Source organism: Chamaea fasciata, unplaced genomic scaffold, assembly GCF_029207755.1.
Source record: "Chamaea fasciata isolate MVZ Bird 193981 ecotype frontalis unplaced genomic scaffold, bChaFas1.0.hap1 SCAF_4, whole genome shotgun sequence".
Taxonomy (NCBI): Eukaryota; Metazoa; Chordata; class Aves; order Passeriformes; family Sylviidae; genus Chamaea; species Chamaea fasciata.
Genome location: NW_027094089.1, coordinates 4,703,429 through 4,726,659, shown reverse-complemented (window position 1 = coordinate 4,726,659; position 23,231 = coordinate 4,703,429). Strand labels below are relative to the sequence as shown.

Here is a 23,231-nt window from a genome sequence, read left to right as displayed (position 1 = left end):
GAGAAAACTGTGGAGGAAGTCGCCCTGGGATAGGTGGAACCAGGAGGTCATGGAAAATGAAATGCCCAAGGACTGGGACTAAAATCAGGGAAGAAGAAAATGAGATGGGAATGAGCCACTGTTGCAATGAGAACGCTACCTGTAGGCAACTGTTACTTTTATTATTGTTTTTATGGATAGGCAGAGCAAAGGGTCAATCACATCAACCTTACAAGTGGTCTCTAATCAGATGGGAGGATCAGAAAGTAGTCCGGAATATCACTCAACCCGGGCCCCCAGCATTTTGTGTCCATTTAACTGAGCTACTCGCCATATGGCCCGGGGATTTGCCAAACGACCCCAGTAACCCACAGAGGAGGTATAAGGCTTTTTACATGTGTCCTGCTTCAAATCCCGGTAAATCGTATTGTAACCAACCCGGGTATAATTATTGTGCGTATTGGGGCTGCGAAACTATAGCCCAGGGATTTGCCCCGGGGGGGGGACCAGATGAGTTTCTAACTGTAACTAGAGGACCACCGGGTTGCACACCCCCAAGATACGCTTATGATGGTACGGTGCAGGGGGGGAATTCGAAATGGTGTCAGTACATATGTCTAAATATCACTCAGCCAAATAATCCTGGTTGGCTTATAGGGAAGACATGGGGTATACAGCTCTGGGAGCCAGGGACAGACAGAGGAGGAATGATATTAATAAGGAAAGAATCAGCCCCAGCAGATAGTCACTTAGTGGGACCGAATTCGGTACTAGAGGAAGAAGGACCGGTGTCACTCACAAATGTTAGCCACAAAGCAAGTACTCCAAGTTCAAATAGTAACTTTAAGTCACTGGAAAGGGGACTTGTATAGGTAAAGTACCCCCTCCTAAAGAAACGCTGTGCAACCGAACGGTTACGGCCAAGGGTTCACAGTGGATGATTCCAGCCAAGAATGCTAAATGGGTATGCATGAAATCTGGAGTAACTCCTTGCATTTCAACAAGAGTCTTAAATGATACACATGACTTTTGTGTCCAAGTAATAATAGTTCCACGGGTAATTTATCATCCTAAGGAGTATGTAATTGAACACCAAAATAATGCTGAGCATCACCTAACCAAAAGGGAGCCTTTCACCGCCTTGACTTTAGCAGTCCTATTAACATTAGCCGGTACTGGGGCAGGAACTGGAGCTGCAGCCTTGATCACACAACCTGGTAAATTGAGTTCTTTAAGACATTCTGTTGATGAAGATCTCCGGAAAATTGATGAATCAATTACTAGTTCTTGTATTAACTTTTGGTCCCTGTATTTTTAACAAACTTATTACAATAGGAAAAGCGCGACTGGAAGCTGCTCACTTGCTGCTGGTTCGGGAAAAATATGAGGACTTAGAAAATAGAAAGGGAGAAACGGGAGATGGACTGGAGTGGAGCAGACAAGAGCTTAAGCGATTTAATGAACGACACAAATTGACCTAAAGAAAAAGGGGGGTATTGTTACTGATATGTTTGTTCATTAAATCCAGGATGTGGGTAACAAGTTGATTGCTAAAGATAGCCTTGCATAACCTGCGGTTGTAAGTAATATTTTCCAGGAAGTCAGCGATTCTGAATTTTGAGACGTGGCAGAAGAAGAACAAGACCCCAGCAACAGTGATACACATGCGCAGAGAAAGTCACGTACGCCGGAAACAGGACTGTATAAAAGAAAGAGCTAAGAACCTGACCGGCGCGGCAGTTGGCGGGACGGTGATCCCCCTGCCGCCCAGTGCTGCATTGCCTTATTGCTACGCTTGCTGTAATCAATAAAATCGTTGATTGGAACAAGCAACGGTGTCAGGCTAATTCGTTAATTCGTTGCTAAAATTTCTCTATAACAGAAAGCACCTTTCAGTACGGCTTGTTGGTAACCAGGATGCTGGTTTAGACCTCTCTGCCTGCTGCCGTGGATTTGTTACCTGCTGGCAGAAAGCCTTGCACTTCACACGACCAGCTGCAGCAGCTTTGCTTGAACAAACACTCCAGTTTCACCCTATGCGTATGTTCTGTAAAAGCAGTTCGTATGCAGATAGTTCAGGGCCTTACACACAAAACTGACTGCCCTATTTTTATGTGCCAGCTGGACTGTTCAGTTCTTAAGAACATACCTACTACTCTTTATTTTAACTTTCTGAAATATGTTTGCTAAGTTGGCAAAATTCACTGTGAGGACTACAGAAAATTGTTTATATAACCTGATTAATTTTATCCTTTAGGATTAGAAGTATTCACAAGCAGTATTTATATATAAAGCAAACCGCTAAAACTTAACTTTGGCTGTGTAAAAAGCAACTCTAAGTATTATAAGCTGGGAAAGGCAACAGGGTGGTTGGAGGACTGAGAAGGTAGGACAGTTGAACTTTATGCTGTATCTTACTGGTTATAGCCTCCAAAATTATAACAGTGCAATAGCAACTCATGTTCCCCTTCTGACATGAGGGAAAGCAGTACTGCATTTGCACATAAGGCTTGCACACCACTGGTGGTTTTCACCTCACACAATTGTATTTAAAACTTTGTAAGATGTCACTAAGGTAAAGGATGAAAAGTAATATTTAGCTCAGAGGAAGTCTTCCTACTCAATAAAGGCACATGACTGCTTGATGAGGATTACTCCAACTTACTTCCAGTTGTTTTGTTAACAATCTGTTTATTAATGGTACTGCTTTTTCCACTTCCCTAGGCAGCATCAAGAGAGAATAGGATTTGTTGCACCAACACTGAAGCAAGTAAGACTAAGCTTCAGCCCTTTATATGGAACTGCTGAAAGAGGAAGCTGCAGTACTGAAAGCAGTCCAGTCTTGACTGCACGAGAACATGCCTCTCACAAAAGGCAAATGATGTCCTAATTCAAAAACGTCATGAAATGCAAACTTGTTGATTCACTGTTCTTAGAGCTGTTACACTTGAATAACTGGGGAGAGGGAAAGTTACGGTTCCTACAACCATCAAATTATAGTTTATAGTTTGATTTACTCTGAAGACTACAGAAGTAAAAAGAAAAAAAAGGCAAAAACATTATTTTAGCATACAGAGGCTTGTTCCTCCTACTAGCAGGAATAGCTTTTTAGATAAATGGTGAACTAAAACTTAGTAAGTACAGAACAACATTTTTTCACAGCTAGAAAAAGCCTCTAAAAATGCGAAGTTGCCAATAAAAAGGAATGCAACAGCAAAGTACATAATACAGCAATACTTGTATATTATTGCCACAGCAATAATATGTCTATCACTAAATCAGTAGAAAACTAACTGCTTACAAAGGCAAATAGTGGCCTCACTTTAGTTATGGTGCTCCATGCATTGAGTGCAGATGATTGCATTTTCACCTCCGTCTGCAGAAGTAAGGTGTGTGTCAGGTTGCAAACTTGGGCGCATTTCATGATTTAAATAATAGATTAGACCTTTTGCTTTATAGTGCGTGCATCTAGATTCAGAAAAATGGCTGGTAATTTGTTCTGGTTTTACTCCACAGTGCTTCACAGTTGCCTGCATGATCTGGTGGGATGGTGAGACAACCACGTTTCCTTGGACAAATATCACAACTTCAACTTGAATGAACAAAGTGGGATTAAGTTTTGCTCATTTTAAACTATCCAACACATGGACAAGATAGTATGAAGAAGCACGCTGCTTAAATTGACAATGATTTATTGTGCTAAGGAACATTCAATAAATACCAATCTTTTAGCTTCAGTTTGGAAATCCTTCCCGATCAAAAATCAGTTGTTTGTGTTTTTTTTTTTCTGGCATAAACTCCATTGCCAGCAATGGATGTATCAGAAAAAGAAGTTAATAAATACAAACAGACAGCAGTTTTCTAAACATACCTCTTATTTTAAAGGCATGATACAGATTTACTAAACAAATCTCTAACAAGTTCTTCACAGAAGAAAATTTTGCTACAAGCTCTGAACATTGTTTTCTTCAATAATGCTGGTAGTTTATTTCATAGAGTACAGTATTTTTGAACAATAAAGATGAATCATTTAAAAACAACCCCCCTTTTCCTTTGCCAAATGTATGCTGAGACATGTAGCTTGTGCTGAAATGCGTAAACTTAAGAGTGGTGTGCCGCTTGTCGAGCGCTTCATGGCAAACATAACGAAACACCAATACGGTACTTTTTTCCTAGTGATCTGGGGGATTTATTTTTTCATCTTGATTTTAAACCACTGTTCAAATATTAAAGTATCATATTTAAGTATAACAGCTGTTTTGTGTAATTTTCTGTGAAGTGTAAAAACACAATGGAAGATTCCCGCTTGTGATGAAAATAATTTTCAAGTACTTCAATTTGAATATCCCTCTGAACTCCATTCATATCTTATTAAAAATGTGTATAAAAGCATGAAGACTACTGAAAACCAATTAACATAACAGAGTTAATCTTGAATAAGTTCTTCCACAACTGTATTTTACATATAACCAAATTCCCGCTTTAGCAAAAGCAAAAAGAATAAAAATAAATTCTCTCCCAACTATTTATACTCAGGAATTACCTTGGTGTGGGTCTAGATACTTCAGTCTACAGTTCCTCTAACCCAAGGCGTACTCTTAGGTGAATCCCTTTGTGATTTAGGGTCCTGGAAGTTTTCAGCAAACCTCTCTCTTGCTTTATCCCAGTTCTTTTTATTTTTGCTCTGGACAAGCTGAACATCTTCAATTGAGGTTGGTCTCCTAGTACCTAAACCTGCATGCTTCTGATGTAACTCCAGTTGGATCTGTCAAATACACGAAATATTGTTGTAATTGCAAGTTAGGTATTCTAAATACTACAAATTCTGTTTTTCTAATAGACATTCCACCCCCTCTCCCCAAGCACTTCTCTTTCACGTTCTAAAACACCTAGATCATACATGAACAGTACCATGAAAATGATGCGTCACATCACCACCTCTGAACTATGATCTAGTCCTGAATAATGTCCCCTGCCACTAACACTACTGTGAAATACACCTCAGTGAGTGGGCAGCATATGATCCCTGTGCTGGCTGGTCTGACAGCACAGGACATGGAGTGGCTCTGAGCAGCACTACTGCCAAAAGGACAACACACCTGGTGACAAAAATGGGGATGACACGGCTGCCACAGCGACCATAACTTGCTGGTTACAGTCACTTCTGCTAGCTTTTCCTCTCAAAATGCCCATCATCTAGCTTGACTTTTGTGCTACATTAGCCTCTGAGAAAGAATTCCCTAAACCAATCTTCAGTTCACATCACTTAAATTATTCCAATTTTCCTCCAGACTTTGTATTCAAATACGAGATTATTAATTCAATGGCTACAAGTTGTCTGTCCTCCTTTGCTTAGTTTCCTAATGAACACTACATTTCACAGTGTAGTGAAGGGACACTACTACTGAAAAATTTTAATATACTTCATTAATCAAAGAAAATATAATTTGAGATTAGTCCTACTGAGATTATTCCTTCCTAACCAGGGTTTTGTTAAGTTTCAAGTGAATAGCGGCACACAATTAGATACTTTTCACTAGAAATACATTTCTCTTCATTTTGTTTCAAGTGAAAACCAGAACGACCTACCGGATCCTTCATGCCACCACCATCCTTTCCCAGACCTTCCCCCTTCTTCCATCCCATCTTCTCCAACATTTTATGTCCTTTGTTGCTGTCGCTGATTTCACTTTGAAGAAAATTTAAGATAACTGATAAGCAAGAGTTCATATAAAGAGCATGCTTTCAAATACTGAACAACAGAAATGTGCACACATATAGAAACCAGGAATCAGTCCATCTAGAGCTATCCAGAAGATCCTTGCTACCTTTCACAAATTCCTCCAAAAATATCTGGTTAACAAGTCTCTGGTCAATATCAGTTTTCTTAAAACTCCTGAACTACTTGTGTGCTTTAGGAGTTAAAAGAAAAATTGTGGGTAGAAGAGTATGGATTACACTACAGAAAAGGCAGTATCACTGCCAAATCATCCTACTGCACCTATTTCATCATCTCACACTTCCTTTTACTAATTTACAAGCACCTACAAGTTCATACTGCTTTAAAAAACCCCCTCCAACTACAGCTACAGAGGCAAAGTACAACTGAAGGAACATAAACTGTCATTTGAGAGATATGTAAATCCATGTCCTATGAGTGGCTGGATATTGACAGTTAGAGAAGCTGCAGGTGAAAAATCTGCATGTGTACTACTACTGGCACTGAACAGGAAAAATAAAAATTGAGCCACTTGGAAAACAGACATTATTGAACATGTCAGTAGTGCAGCTGAGAAGTTCTTTACGTTTTTGAATTGGTAAGGAAGTGATGTAAGCGTCCTTACTGCCACCCTTAACTCCTCACTTTCCATATAAAAATAAATAAAAGCACATAAAATGGGAGGTGTGAAACGCTTAAAATTTTCTAGCCCTCCTAAAACAATATATACAGGTAATTTGTAATCTAACAAAACTGCATGCTAGTAACAAACTGATACTTATTTTATCACAATTTTTTTAAGATTCACAAGAGAAGGACATAAGGGATACTTTCCTCTACCCCCAACTTACATATGAACAGAAGCTGAACTATCATCTCTCTGGAAGATTCCTTCACTTCCAACGGTCTCTCTGCGTTTTCCTGCTCTGTCTTTGTACTTTGGATTTCTCACTGCCTTGTTGTCTTCATATTCTGTGTTCTTTCCAAGCAGAATAAATTGCGTCAAGACAAAGAGAGAGAGGTTTAAATTCTTTCTTTTTGTTAACTTCCCTTTTCACCTCCAAAGGTATGGCAGCTTCAGCCTTTTTAATTAATTCTAAATCTTGTAACAAAACCTGCAGTCCTCATTTAGTATTTTCTTAGCTTACAGGCATACCTTGTAAACCACATTATTGCCATCATCATGTAATATTGCCAAATTCAGTAATTTCTCAGAAGCTGTAAATAGAATAACAGATTCTCTTGAATCTTCTCTTGGCATGAAGAGTCAGTCTCTCCATATCAAGCAGAAAACCGTGTAGACATGTTGCTGGCTTTTGATATAAAGATTTATATCTTATTTATATAAAGTTCCTGTTCCTCAGCAACTGCTTTTTTTTCAGAATAAATGACAGAATAAGGCATGTTTACAGATTCTATACCAGTATTATTTTGGTTCCTGAAGAATTTGATAGAAACTATGGCATTCTGTTTTCTACATGAATACTTAGTACAAATGCTGGAAGTAACTGCACAGTTAAAATTATCTCTACAACAGAAGTAATCTGAATACATATATATTATATTGCCTGTAGGTTCATGTTGGTATCCTTTAATGGACTTAAAAACCTGAAAAAATTCCTGTTTCCTTCCATAATTTTTTTAGTTGCTCATCATGTTTCCTTTCTAAATGAAAGACAGGAGTGCAATTCTGTGAAAACTTAATCTACAGAAATAAAAATAGAAGTGTCTCGTAAAACCTTAACTTCAAAAGGATTGATTATGAATCTTGTACGCTTTGAAAGGAACTTCTTTCTAATTTTCAATGGAACTTTCATGCCCCCTTACTATCATCTTTATTTGTACAGGTTTGTAAAGAATAATAATTTAGGTAATTTAGTAGACAAACCAGGCTAAGTTTAAGGGCATTTGAAAACCTCCCTTATTCAACCAAGTCTATGACTTAAAACAGGAATCACAAAATACTAAAAAAAAATAAGGTAAGAACTACAAGATTAGAAAAACTTAATCAGCTTCTCCTGTAAACTCACCTGCAAACCGTATTTTACCCGTATTTGTTTTAATGCTTTTCTTCTGACTAACTCTCTCTCTTCTTTGCTAAGTGCTGGACAAACTAAAAGTAAAGAACACAGGATTGAATTTGTAACTACTAATGTAATGTTTTGAATCATAAGACAAATAGGAGAATTTTTGTTCTGACATTATTATACATAGACACATATACCAAGAAGAAAACACATCACTGTGTACAACTATTCCCAGCTGACAAGAAAATTGTATGAAAACTGAACTAATTATTATGTTTATAAACACCGTAATAAAATTGTATCCTGTGATAATATGACTAACCAGAAGACTCTTTTTTCTTGTCCAGGCGAAGATGTGCTCTAACTTGTCCTGGTTCACATCCATCACAAGTATCACTGCCAGGGTGAATATGAAAAGAAAGCACAGTTTCGCCAATCTTCACCTCATCTCCATGCTCCAGGATGTAGGGATCACACTTTGTTTTAGGCTACAGTAAAAGAAAGTTTTGGCAGCCAAGTTAACTACTCATGAAGGACATGAACTCTATTTCACGCACACTGCTTACAACTCAGTAGTTCAGTTTGGTCTCAGAAATGTGGGCAACTGTTTAACTACAGTGGGTATTTCACTCTAGCAACTGCAACCACAGTGGATTTTTCCTACTATAATCAAACATTAAGTACTCCAAGCAGCCCTAAAATCGTAAGGGAACCAAGGCAGGCATTAATTGATGAGGGAAGACATACAGTGGCATTGTAAGGGATGTGCATAAAACATTTAGAATTACCACAAGATTAGTTTTCTGCAGTGTATTGAGCACTAAAACAACAGGTACTCACCTGGAGAATCTGATTTCCATTAACAACTGTTCCATTCTGACTGCCTTGATCCACGAGAACATAATTTTGCAAATCGTGGTCAAAATATACTTCTGCATGAAACTGACAAATAGAAGCCTAAGTTAAATGTTCTTGTTAAGTGACTACTTCACAATTTAAATGTTATTTTAGGGTAAGATTTCAGAATGTATTTGACACCTTTAAAATGAGTGGCTCTGGTACTCTAAGTTAGTAAAGTATTTCACATCTTATGATTTCATTCTTGTGAAATGTAAACAAACAGGCCACAACAGCATAAGCTAATGTATAGAGTTAATTATGACAACTATATTTTTCCAGTGTGGCAAGTATGCTTTATTTAAAAAACTGCAACATTCAGTAATATATCCTTCTTAACTGTTCTTCTAAACAATAGGCTTTTTGCTCTGAAGGTATTTTATAGCACTGTCATTTTAAAAAAAGATCTCATTCTGCTTCCATTTTCTTTTCTGAAATAATATTTCATATCTGAAGTAACTCCCTAAATGCCATGCTTTTGTAGTTTTCACATAATTCACCTTCTCCTGCATCTTAATACTTAGGACACAGTCAGTACCAATCTTTTGCTCTTTTACCTCCTTTCTGATACTGAGACTAATAAAGAATTTTGGGGGTTTTTTTGTCTTGTTGCAGTTCTGTATAGGTATTGCTCCCAAGCCAACAAAGACCAGAAAAAGCACGACTCCTGGCCAAATTCGTAAAGATATGCACTACCTCCAAAAAAGGCCACTGAACAAACCAAAGTACCAAATTCTCTAGCCTACTAGAACTTTCAGTACAAGCAGTAAGTCTAGAGAAGTGACTGTTTCAAATGTGACAATTTAGAGCAACTGTAGTTGCTGCCTTCAGTTAAAAAAAAAAATAAATTGAAGATGGGCTAGCATGTCTTACTACATGGAATACTTCCATAATGATGGAGACTGACCAGTTCATGCAATAGATGTTTTATTTTCTACTTCTGCTTTGCTGAATAGAACTAAAACTTCTTCTAAAGAGGCTAAACCTGCAGGATGTAGCGTTTTTTAAAATTTCACTTTCCGCTCAAGAAAAGCAAACACCAAAGTTGACCACAGCTAAAAAGTAAGTATAGTGAGGAAAACAAACCAGTACACAATTTCTTATTTCTGCAGATATGTAATTTATCTTTTCACCTTTGACTCCTTATCTGAAAAGTGAAGTAACTTCTTTTACAAACTTCCAGTACCTGTGAAGCACTAAAATGCTAACTTTACAGAAAAACAAAAGCCTTTTGGCTTCTTTATTTGCCCATTTTCAAACACATGTCTGAAAAAGTTATTAACAGCAGGAAAATATTTACTCTGGAAATTATTCAGTATGAAATACAACAGCTGATTAATGAGAACTACAATTTAAAATAGACATAGTAAAGTGTGTTTCATGAGATACTTGCATTTACAGATTTTTCTTAACAAACTTTTTGTTTGGATGACACAATTTTTTTCAAACTAGAGTTTTCTTTTATTAGGAGTGCTGTATTTAGGGTCGGTGTTGAACTACTTAGCAAAACAGACTACAGAATTTATAACAAAAAATTCTATTCAATCTACCATTGAAAGGAATTCTGTTAATTTTTCAAACTCCCTGTACATAATTCCACAGTTGCTTGAAAACGAATCCTTTTGCTCCGAGCATAACTGCATTGGATTGCATTACTTGGTAAAGAAATTTTTACTATCTGACATCAAAATTTTATATGCCATTAGTACGAAACAGAGTTTTCCCTCAAGTTCAATAACTATGAAATTAAAGACTCAAACACTTCGAAAACACACTGTAGTTCATGTTAAGTTCCCATTCAGTAAAATAGTGCATGTTTTCCTTTTTTCTAAATTCATGTCTGGCTAAACCCATATCTCATTCCAAAAGTTCTTTCAAAAAGCTAATACAATGTCCCAAATTTAAAGCCATAAAATCTAAATCTTCGTTCACACATTTAAATCTTCTGATCAGCAGACATGAACAAGAGTTACCTTACTGACTCCAACTTCAGGAATCTGAAGTGTGTGCCCAGCATCTTTTTCTCTGGAAAAACAAGTTGATACACAAATCACAACAAAGCAGAAATAGGTCTTATAAGTGGCTTATGAAAGGTATATTTCAGTTGAAGGGTAGTATCTTATTCCTCTTCTAAGCTATTTGGAATTTTTACAGATACAAAACGTTGTGTTGCTGCATATACAATGTAAAGACTTCCTTCAGGTACCTTATGCCATTTGTATAAACTATACAAAGCAGATGATTAATAAATGATCAAACAGTGCCATTAAATTTTTATCTATAAACCTGATATTTCTATCTGAACTGCCATGCAATGCCTTTAAGTAAGTCTGAACTCCGCATCCTTCAGGGTCTTCAGTGTATCTTGGTGTCAGTCTTGGATGGTGAAGTTGAATTTTTGGTGGCAACAGGCAGATAATACAAGTAAAGAAAGAGTAATCTCTACAGGGTGGGTTTTAGTTTGTTTGCATTTTTTGTTATCAAAACAGTGCAGAAGGAAGAAGGGAAATGTGTATTAGACTCTTATACTAAGAAGCAATGCAGCTAGTAAAAGACCTATATGCAAATTCAAAGTAAAATCGTTGATCTTCACATACATGGACTCAACCTTTAAGAATGCATCAAAACACATCTAACAGCATTAGACAGAAACAACTTTTCCAGGGCGAGGTTTTCCATAAGCAGGGAAGAAAGCTTTGCGTCATCATTAAATTCATCATCCACAATGAACAAACTAGATTTAGAACTGTAAGAATGCATACAGTCTAGTACCAACCAGCTTATTATCTAAAACAAATGAACAAACCCCATTGAAATTTCAATATGTGGGGAAGTCTAGGGTATGCTTCCTAGTGATCCTGAATTTCTGAAAGGCGTTCTTCTATTTCTGAAAAAAAGTACTTCAGTAGCCTGGGACAAAATTTACTTACTTTCTAGGAAAAAAGTTTTCAAAGAAGGGCTTGCAGCTGTGCTGCCACTGGGGATCAGTCACAACATCAAGTTACCACTAAGAAATTTTCAGGTCTGCTGAGCTGCATTAACTGTGTATGCTGTTATATTATCATGATGACATGTTGTTATGTGACCTGACTTGAATTTCTTACTGTGGACTAACTATGCCAGGCTAGGAAGACAAGCATAGAGAGTAGAGACAAGCAATCCTAACTGCTTTCCACAGTTTTCAAAGAGAGGTAGTTTCAGATAAATATATATAAAATTTCTTTCAGTTTTACCTTCCAATTGTAGCAGGTTTCACGGCAGTGATAATATAAAGTGACCCAGTCTGTAGAACTGGTGATCTTATGACAATTACTCTGATACAAGGAGGCCAGATCTTTTCTTCATCTACAATTATATAGAAAAAAACCCACCACCACCATTACTACCAACACATTACAGTTTTAACTTTATAGTCCATAGTTTTCAAAACACTGAAAAACAATCAGCCATTACCTGGCTGAATAATATGCAACTTTCATAAAAAGAAATGTGTAACAACATCTGAGAGAAAACTTTGATGAGATTATTGTGTCAAAGGCTTTCTGACTGTACACCAAAGTATTTCAAATGTTTTCCTAATTCTGGTGTACATGTGGACAACTCTTTAGTTACAGCAGTAAAATGTATATATTCACAAAATTTACTAATATATTATAGATTTATGGATCATTATTGTAACAGATTAGAAAACAATTTTACTTTGAGAAAAGGCAGCACCTTTTTGTTCACCATATCACAGACCTACCACATATCAAACTTTGTATCTGACAATTTCTATGTCAAATGTATTTTTACTGTTTTTTTTTTTTTCTCTTAGGAGCACTATTCATCAACATGGACAAGAAAAAATAATAGACAGAACCTACAGATGCGTATGCTTTTTTGCCTGATTATCCATTAAGATACTATAAGACTATTATATTATAAGACTATAAGACTGTTATCCATTCAGATACTGTATTCTGACAGCTCTATGAATTCTGTACTTGGATGTACATTTGTAAAAACAATCTCCAATGATTACAGCTAGAAGCAGACATAGATGAGAAGACATTACCTTAAAAAATACAAGGGGAAGAGAAACTGACCCCAGTTTTTATTACTTCAGCATTACTGCAAAATTGGATATTAAGAAAAGACAATTCAGTCTGAAAGCCTGATAGTAGCAAGCACATTTTGGTTAACATTAATCAACTAGCATTTGAGTAGTTATGCAAAGTGATGAAAACATAGGAAACAAACTGACAAACTGTGAGCAGGGCAGAGGCTATAATACAGTTTTCTATAGGGTTGCATTTCATTCTGTGATTTGGAATATCCTTTGCACATACATAGTTGTGACTGTGCATCAAGCTTTTTACAGGTTGCCTTCATTTTTTTGTTTTTTAAGGACCTAGCAAAACACCTTGGTATAAGAGTCTACAGGTTTCCCGTCTATATCCATTTCTTACAAGTTGCCACTGGAATATACACAAAATAGGATTTCAACTAGTACTGACTACTCCATGGTGCTTTTCACCACAGTATTTTCATCTTGTATTCAATTGTACACGATGTACAATTGAATATATACAAAAATACTGTATACTAATTTAAGAGAGTTAATACACAGAATTACTGTGAATTACTAGTCTAGAACCCCCATTTTAGCAGCAGAGTTTCTTTTCTCCTTTCACTTTCCTAATCAAACTGAATTTTTGCAATCGCTGAGGTTTCTACACAGATATTATACTCAGTAACAGCGTTCATAAAAATACTACTACTTACTTTTGTGCAAGTGAAGAGAGGGAAAGAAATGCTGGTAACATATAGCACTTTTTCAAAGTATGTCAAGTCACATGCTTTTCTATATTTTTTTAAATTATCCAAACTGGTTTTTTAAACAGGCTTCTGGAAAAATACAGTAATACCATACATAATCCACAATAATTCACCTTCATTTTCTGAGTATTCTGAATCACCCGTTTCTTCACTTTTTAATTCCTCCTCACTGTAGGTTTCACACTCAGAATCTGTAATTTCACCTTCTTCTGGTTCACTGTCTGTGTCTGCTGTTCTACTGTCATCTGTATATGCCACAACAACATGTGAATGTGAATTTATATCGCCTGTAGAAATGGATTCTTTGGCTGTTACGCTGTTTCGTGGTTTTGTGTCCATTTTAGTCTTCTTCCTTGCATTTGGAGACTCATCTTCTTCAGTAGAACTTACTTGCTCAGTGGTGGAAAAGCAATTCAGACTGTTAGATGATTTCTGCTCTTCCATGTCCATATCCTGGAGAGGAGTTATACAGTGTTACAGTCTTTACAGATTTAATTTTTCTAAAGAACGGTATTAGTCTGGAAGTAAATTCTTCACTTAGGAAGAATGATTTTTAGAACTACTAAGAAATAGTTTAATTTCCAGGAAGTTTTACACATGCAGTCAGCAGAACTTTAACAATTCAGTAAAAATATTTTCACATCCTATTAGATGTGACCAAGACCATCTTCTACGTGGGAAAGTATGACTGCCCTCCTCTTCTTAACTTCACTTACTCCTCTTCTAAATGTGAGTCTTTTCTCACACTTCAGAAATGTTTAGCAACTTTAGAATCTTGTCCTGATTTTCAAACTCGTAGAACACCACTTTGAATATCTTCCTATTTTGCTTTTATGACACTCACTTCTATCTCTCTCTTATTCAATTCTTGCAACTTGCTTAGAAGGTCTTTAATTGATCTTTATTGTATCTTGCTCCTGTTTTTGTCTTTTACTACCAGAGTTCAGAATATCTGGAATGCCCACTCACGCTTTAACTATAGACCTGTTCTTCCTCCTTTCAAAACCAAATCTTTAGCAGAGCCTTTAATCAAGAGAGCAGATAGAGAGTACAAGCCTTGTTTATGCTATGTGAAGTAGTTCTACTAAAAATCCATTTTTTACTGAAAAAAAATTTCTCAATTTCTCTACTGAATATCAGACAGATTGGATCATTAGAGGTTCTTCTACTTCCACTTATTTCATCATCAGAAATTAAAAAAAAAAAAAAAGCCACAACATTTTTTAACTGAGAAATCTGAAGTTTCATATAAATTTTGCCAGGGTATCTTGAAAATATAGTTCTCAATCTAATAGCTTGACAACTACCTTAAAAAAATAAAAGAAGGGGACAAAAGAGGAAATAGAGAAAAAAGAACAGAAATGGCTTTAAAACATAAATAAAATCTCAGATTATATCATGTACCATTTTGATTTCAGAGTAAATGCATTCAATTGCCTTGAGTTGTATCTAATATTGCAACACAATAGGTAAAAAATACACCCTTGACTTTTTTTCCATGTGTTTCCATTTCAAGCTAAGTGAAATAATGTGAATGTTAACATCATGGCAATTAAAGCACTTTCAGAATTGTAGAAATGCATCAGTGGCACAGACTGTGACAAACACAGGAATTCCTCTCAGCTGTTGGACAGGACAGTGTACCTGTGAAACACCTTCAGCAAGACAGCAGGTTCTCAGGCAAAACCAGCACTTTTGAAAAAGCTTTTCATGCTTTAACCTAAAGACTATTGGTTTGTTCACGTTTTCTCTATAATGCATTGGCCCTCCTTCCTGAATCCCCTAGGTCCTTGAATAGAAAGGAACAGGACAGCAAGATCACTGTGTAATGTTATTTGAAACAAAAAATGTAGTAATCCTCCCACAAATAAGTCTACACAGTTTACCCATGTCAAACACATTAATTCCATTAGAAATGTTTTTGGAAAATCTGATTTTCCCTTTTATGAGTTATATTTTTTGGTGTATTTACCTTGTCTATGTTTATGTTTGGTATTTGACTGATACCAAACACACCAAGGTGTTCTGCACTCTAAAACGTATTACATCTATAATAGGGTAAATGAACAAAGTAGCTCAGGGTATTCTAATCTAGTCTAATCTGAAAACAAAGAAACTATAGCATCTGCTTAAATCACAAGCAAGACAAAACAAGATACGACTGTGATGCACTGATGGCCAAGTGCAAAGCTCCAACCGCTCAACTCCTTCTTCACAGTGAATCCCATGATATTCCACGATTTTTGCCATCATTTCAGGTATTTTGAACTAGAAAGTAAAAAGGTGCTGTTTCAAAGCCTGGCTGCTAAAGAGCAGACTCTTGGTTCTGTGTTGAAAACAGGAATTTTTAAAAACACTCTTATAAACAGACGAAGGATTCCACACAAACATTCATTCTATGATTTTGCCAATATGACCATTAAGCCTCTTCTCAGCAGTTTCTATTTTTTCACAACTGCTACATTAAACTGTTAAGAAAGCAAATAAACTAAATAGTTAAGTAATGATAAAAATGCAGTCTTCACATTTAGAAAACCTTGCATGAAATCAAGCATTTTAAAATGGAATACAGATTTTGTGCAATTCATGATTTTATGGATCTGTACTAAATGCACATCTGCACAAAGTTTATAAACATTAAGCATACGGATACGGAATGAACCCTAAAGCATTTGAAACAATCTTGTGGTGCAGAAATCCTTTTCCATTCTGTATGACTATGTAGTGGTTTTGGCTGGGATAAAGATAATTTTATTCACAGTGCCTAGTGCACGGCTGTGGTCTGGATTTGTGTTGAAGACGTGGCCGATAATACAGAGATTTAACTTATTGCTGAGCAGCACTTACACAAGCTAAGACCTCCTCCTCTTCTTGCACCACTCCACCAGCAAGGAGGCTGGGAGTGCACAAGGAGCTGAAAGCAAGACACAACCTGTAGAGCTGATCCCAGTTGTCCACAGGATATCCATAAACACAACATTTGGTAAATAACTACCCTGAACAATGCAATGAATTCTAGCAATGCACTTAATTTCTCAATGGTTAGCTAACTCCTCATCCCAAACTCAGGCCACAAGACACAAAGTATGCAAGTAGATGCTCATTATAACCACCTTTTACACCATGATATTAGACACATACATTTTTTTTCATTCTTGCTTTGCCCAATACATCTAGACTGACACCAACAGTTAAAGTGTTAGACATGGATTGACTCAATATGATCCAGGTTTGAAAAACTTTCCATCTACTGGGTGTTACCACATGATCTCTGGGATTTTTCTCCCTAAGCTGAAGCTGAGAGGTGTGATCAATCTGATAGATAAAAAACTATTTTTTAACTACAGATTTGAGTTGGTTTATATTTCTGCAACCCCGACAAAGTCAGCCAGAAGTACTTTGAAATCAGGGTATTTATGTATCCCATGAGGACTAATCTTGTAAGAATAACAAATGATGCTTATGTGAGTGGAATTGATGGTTTTACTTTATAAAGAACATGCCACAAACTACTTACTGATTACAATGATCCTTTGAAATGCAGACTGTCCTACTCAGGAAATATGTATTAACATTGTCATTGAACTGTTTTTAATGGAAAATTTGAAGTACTTTAAGCATTTAACTATACTTTTTGCTTTACTGTTAGAGAGAAAGACATTTTGTCTTTCAAACAGTTGGTTGACATGGTTTCCGTCAAATGACGTACCTAGAGACGGGATGAGTATCAGCAAAAAGCAAACTACTTGTGATAAAAAAGTATAAATCACTGCTTCAGGAGTTCTGTGGGAAACACGACTAACAAAACTTCAATTTTTCTATACTATTGCTGAAGAACATCCATGTTCATGCAATTCTTCAGCATGCCCATAAATGAGAATTTATTGTGAGCATAATTAGCTCAATTCTAAGAACTGCACTGCTTAAAGTATTTTTTTTCCTGAATTTATTTTATACAAAGCATAGAAAAATATTCAAACACAACTTTGCTCAAATGTGTAGTCTGTTTTTTGGTTTGCTAGAAGTTCAGTAGGTGATTTAACAGAATCATGGGTTCTCAGCACTCTTCTACAGGACTGAATAGTACACCTTTAGCATTGACTCTCTCAATTTGAAATATTAATCTGATGTTAAGTATTTTACTAAAGAAATATTTTCAAACACTTAAAAATAACTCTTTCACTCAAATGACTACACTTTCATGTGCTGAAATCATTCCACAAGTACTTCAGTTACTCTCATACACCCTACACAATACTCAATTTTCCAGTGCAAAAGATCTGATTAAATGCCAGACAAAAAAAAAGCTCTTCCTACAGCATATAAAAGCCATTTTATGGTGGACATCTCTGAATTAAACAGCCTTGCCGAAAGAATAAGTAGTTTCTTTAGCCCAGACCCTTTATGTTGTACAGAGATGCTAAATACTTCTCTTCCCAAATACTTTAGAATGCCATCAAAGTTTTCTTCGGATGTTACTTACACAGTATTTAAAATCTATTTCAAAGCTATTTTGCAGGTGAATGGATTTTGATTAAAGAGCTTAAAAAATTATTAATTCCTTTAGGAAAAAATGTATCTAAACATCAATTACTAGACATTCTTTTTCCCTTAATAAAAATATCAAGGTTAAAGGTAAATAACCATGGACTAATATGTGTTTGTTGTCTCAACTCTACCTTTACCAGAAGCTGCCAATCCAAAAGAAGAAATCTTCAGATTAGCCATGGTTTCCGTCAAATGACGTACCTAAAGATGGGATGAATATCAGCAAAAAGTAAACTACATGTGATAAAAAAAAGTAAAAATCCGTGTTTCAAGAGTTCTGTGGGAAACACTACTAAAACCACCTTGTCTCTCTTACAGAAGAAGCTACAATGCATCTATAATGGAAAAGAATATGGCAGAAGTTAATTTTGAGTACCACACTGAAATAGAATTTACTAGGTGGTAGTTTGAAAAAAAATATTAAATTTAAAAACAATTTACGGGAAAAAAAGGCATGTGTCAGACCTTCCTTCTAAATTTTGCTATGTATTTCTAATGGCCCCAATGCAGTAAGTAGAACTGCAGGATCACTAATGCACAGTCTGTTCTCTGAACTGTAGGGAAGCCATGGATTTGCTATTGGGCCAGGGATCCTATAATCATTTATGCCACCTTTTTTTTTTTTTTTTTCTTTTTAAACTTTTCCAAATTTACTTAAAGTTTTTTCTTGTACAGAAGAAAATACCATGTTTTTTGTCTCATCTTTTTTCTGACCTACCCCTACAAAAAGATACCACAACGAAACTACATGCCTAAAAGTTTCAAGATATTCTACCAATCTTTTTATATGACCTGCACAGAGGCTAACACTTTATCCTGGCAAAAAAAAAAAAACAAACCAAAAACAAAAACAAACAAACAAACAAAAAAAAAATCCTGATTGTCAGTTAAAAGTAAGCAAGTAGAGACAGCATACTTTGTTTCACAAGTGAAGAGAAAACTAGTTGTAATATAGTTTCAGTTCGTGACTGAAAAGAAAGGATGTCTCTAAGGAAAGTTCTTGAATTAATAAGGAACATTCTGCAGGTGATGGTAAGCACAGGATTTCCCCTGCACTGTTGTTTTACAATTACAAGTACATTCATTTTAGCCAACACTTCTGAGTATTTTCTTGTTTGGTTATTCAGCTTGTTGAAAGTCCAATAATATTTTAATATATTAATTTTATCCTTTGCATTCTCGGAATTATATTTTTGGGGTTTTCTTTAAGAATGCTACAACATTTGTGAACAACTTACTTGCCATTTCTGTACTGTTAAGTAGCCCAATTTCCTACTTAAAAATAAATACTATATGTAAGATAGCTGAGTACATGAACTTCCTCACAATAGCTAGAAACTAAACCACAACAAAAAATGCTCCTGTGACCAGAAACAGAAAGTTAATGGATTGTTCCAGTTACAAATAGTTTTTTAAATAAAAAAGGTTTTAACTTTGGTTTAAATTAAGTCATTCAAAAATCATATGCAATTTCGGTAAAAACCATTGCTTACCAATTACTATCTACCTAGAAATATATGCTTGATAATTTACACACATAGCTGCTAAATTTCCGTATTTCTTGTATTTGACAATTTTTAAGTAATAATAAATATCTATAAATATTTGTTTACATTTATTCCTGTAACTGCAAAAGAAAGAAAAAAATGTTATGATTCTGTAAGTACTGCTGTCTTCCCCTGCTTTACACAGATATTTTTATAAACCACCTCACCCAAAAATTACAAAGTTCAGGGGGGGAACAATATGTTCCACAAGGACACCCTGCTTTCTTAACACTAGTGGTCCACAGCCCAGGCATTAAACCAAACCCTTCTCCTATCTGTACCATCTGTAGAGAGACAAGTAAAATCTACTTTGGTCAAGAAATGAGGCAATGTTGAGACCATTCTTCAGGCTAGCAGCACAATTCAGTAATTGCTTGGGAAAAGCAGTAATGAGGTACTAGTCTTCAAAAGCATTGTCATAACTTAAATAATTTAAACAGTGATCAGGGAAAGAAAAGGGACAAGGCCAAGCAGTAAGTTTGGAGAAAAGCATTTCAATATACAATGCTTCAAGTCCAAAGTCCTATTTTAAACCAGATGTTTTTAGTTTTATTCTATCATGAACTAATTAGTACCTTTGCCAATACAAGACTGAACTGGAAAACAAATATACTGCCAAAAAATACCATGCATCTATGCACTTGACTGTGCAGCTTATAAACTAATTTTCCAATTTTATAACAGAAAAATACTGCCTTTTATTCTAGAAAATCTTAATCTTTTATATTAATGTAACATGGAATTTTAAGTTATTAATAATCACAGTACAAGAATAAAATGTTTTAACTCAGCTATGTAAACTATGTCAGTAAGGTACTTTTTTCTTCTAAATCCAGCTGTGCGTTTACAAAGAAGTGCACAGACAAAAAGACATTCTTTTATTTTTGAAGTTTAAAATGGAGCATGTTTTACGGTGCTTCATATTCTCCCTGGTTTAGCTTAAAAAAATAAAAAAGACCATGATTACTCCTTTGACATAAACCTTCACTACTTGTTCACAGAAGAAAATATCTGTGCACTACAGAATACTTTAAATGGTTTCCCTGTTACCTTGTTGGTCAAACAAATTAATTCACACATAAAGCAAAAGCAAAATAAAACATACAAGAAAAAAAAAAAGGATGTTTACCTCCTATCTTGTGACTGTGGAACTCTGACAGGAAAGATCTGTTAACAGGACTATCTAAATAAAAACACTTGTATAAAGTAAACTAAAGACAAACCTCCTATTTCTAGTATAATCAGAATACAGAAGCAGCCTGCAATTGGCTTCTAAGAAGTAGTCAGCATCATTTGATAGGTCAGAGTTATACATGCCTTAGAACTTTAATAAAAACTCTTGTTGGTTTAGGTAACAGCTCATCACAGAACTAAATTTAAGAGACTTAATCAGTTTATGATAAAGACTTACTCCCACGAGCTTTTCATGATTCTTTGCAGACACATGATGCATAAAGTTCTGTACTGACTAATGCCTTTTGAGAGTGGCAGAATGCTAATTTAGTACTTGGACAGAGCAGGCCTAGAACCTGGGTGCTGCTAAAACTGCACTTCCACTGCATTAGCTCTCTCAAGTCTAAAGAATCATTATGCTTAGTGTTGTCAAGTATCCAGATCAAGCTTTCCGAATGGAAGGGTTCATGTAAAAATTCCTCAAGGAGTAGATGGAAATTCCTGCATTAGCCACAGTTTGTTTATAAAATGTGTGATCAGTCAACAACCACTATCCATTTAACCTAATTACGCTTCTTCTTAAGGTAAATAGTTTCCATTTTCAAGTCTTTCAGATGACCTTGCTCCTGATTAAATTTTTAAACTGTGCACTGTGATGTGATACCTGGTACCAGGTACCTGGACAGTAATGTAATTATTTCATATTTCAACTAATCTGCATATCTGAGGCCTACATAATGAAACTATGTAATGGCTAAAGCAAGAGCCTTGAAAAATGCAAAGCAAGGAGAACTCAAACTAGAGACATCAGTATGTTCAATTTTACCTTAAAATAATAGAACAAACTGGTAGAATAGAATTCAACATCAGTAAGAGTGTTCATAATGGAAACATTCCCTGAGGTTTAATAGCTGTGTTAGTACTTGTTGGTGTTTAGGAGTGAGTGATGTTTTTCAAGGCAGCACACCACATGATATGCTTTCTTAGCACTCAGAAAAGTTTTGTAATTTAAAATACATATTAATTACAATGGACATTTATTAACATCTACAGCTTATCCACACACTAACGGCAATGAAAATACAGTGACAAGTATCAATAGGAGAGCATAATATGCAAAGAAATAGAACTTCAAAAACACCAATCGCAAATGATAGCAGAGATACCGTAAAATGACAATGGACTAAGCTCTGGAATGCAGTCACAGAAATAGGATTATGCATGAATGTATTTTCAAAATTTACATTTTTTTGATTCATTATGTGAATCTGAAAAAACCCAGCAAAACAAAAAACCAACACCAAATCACAAGCCAAAATCCCAAACCCAAGACATTGCCACTAACACTGAATTTCTGACGTAAATCCAGCCCACACAACATTGAATTCATTCTAAGTGTGCCTGCTGTTCAAAAAACTTCACTGACACTCAGCTGTAGACTCCTTTACAGTTTGGTAGTAATAAAAAAATATTGAAAAAGTGCGGGGATCCAAGCTAAAGAAGTTTTATCCTAAATCACTCAATGGGAAAGTTATTTGAACAGTAACTACATGGTAGCAACCTGCTGTATATAATTTGTTTAAATAGTTCAAAAAATAAGCATACATTCACTGTGTAAAACCAGCCCCACAGCCTGTAAGCTGCATCATGGACAAAAACCCAAAGATTTTGCATTTTCTCTGTGAGTTCTGAAGTTACCTTATACTCATCTAGTTCTTTTCTCTTCTTTTTCCCCTTTTTATCCTTGGTGTGCTTAGTACCAGAGGCCTGGTAAGACTGCAGATCCACTCGTGAATGAAACTGGTATCGGCCACTTTCCACATCACAGTAGTAATAAATTCCAGTTGCTGGGTCATAATACAGTTGGTTTTCCTTTACAGGAAATGAAGAATAATGTTATCATCACTTCAATAAATATACTGTTCAAAGAAATATATGAATAATAAAGAATCACATTTGAATTTTGATAAAATGAAAGAACTGTGGTGGCTTGATCCTGGATTCCTCCCAGATGCCCATCCAACCACTCTGCCAATTCGCCCTTAAACAGGACTGGGAAAGAAAATAAGAGGAAAAGCTCATGGGTCAAGACACAGAAATCACTATCATGGGCAAGCCAGATTTGACTTGGAAATAGCTAAAATATAGCTGGATGATAAGGATCAAATTAAAAACATCTCTCCCAGTCCCCGTTTTTCCACAAGCTCAACTGTACCACTTCATTCCTAGCTCCTCTCCGTCTTCCCCCACCCAAAGGGTGCAGGGAAATGAGGAGTAGAGGGGCTGAGATCAGTTCATGAGAAGTTCCTCTCTGCTGGTACTTCTCCCCTGCCAGCATGGATCTCCAAGAACTGCTTCAAGCATGGGTCCTCCACAGGCCACAGCTCCGACCAGAGAGACATGCTCTGAGCTCTGGCATGGGCTCTCCACAGGCCAGTCCCCTAAGCGGTGCCTTAGGATTTCAGCTTTTATATTTTTCATGTATTTGTAACCCTGCAAATCTTTAGTGTATAACTCTAA

General features: G+C 35.9%; 1 protein-coding gene and 1 non-coding gene across 6 annotated transcripts in view; one reads left to right on the top strand and one right to left on the bottom strand.

Moving 5' to 3' along the window:
• Positions 1 to 23,231, bottom strand: part of AGGF1 (angiogenic factor with G-patch and FHA domains 1) — a 49,664-nt gene that overhangs the window by 21,247 nt on the left and 5,186 nt on the right. For 2 of the 5 annotated variants that reach the window (XR_010720472.1, XM_066180762.1), the window contains exons 5-14: positions 22,410 to 22,583; positions 13,557 to 13,896; positions 11,856 to 11,967; positions 10,596 to 10,647; positions 8,566 to 8,667; positions 8,048 to 8,213; positions 7,729 to 7,811; positions 6,550 to 6,677; positions 5,569 to 5,668; positions 4,523 to 4,744 (exon numbers count right to left, since the gene is read on the bottom strand). Coding sequence is in view for 4 of the 5 variants with exons in the window: in XM_066180762.1 (XP_066036859.1) it covers positions 4,544 to 4,744; positions 5,569 to 5,668; positions 6,550 to 6,677; positions 7,729 to 7,811; positions 8,048 to 8,213; positions 8,566 to 8,667; positions 10,596 to 10,647; positions 11,856 to 11,967; positions 13,557 to 13,896; positions 22,410 to 22,583 (1,458 nt within the window). In the remaining variant the exon portion in view is untranslated. Of the gene's footprint in view, positions 1 to 3,654; positions 4,745 to 5,568; positions 5,669 to 6,549; positions 6,678 to 7,728; positions 7,812 to 8,047; positions 8,214 to 8,565; positions 8,668 to 10,595; positions 10,648 to 11,855; positions 11,968 to 13,556; positions 13,897 to 18,122; positions 18,193 to 22,409; positions 22,584 to 23,231 lie in introns of those variants that run through there. The other 3 variants (XM_066180761.1, XM_066180763.1, XM_066180764.1) reach the window with 2 other exon arrangements.
• On the top strand, positions 2,351 to 2,479 carry LOC136289081 (small nucleolar RNA SNORA47). Its single transcript, XR_010720706.1, has one exon. It is a non-coding gene; the product is annotated as a small nucleolar RNA SNORA47 (small nucleolar RNA).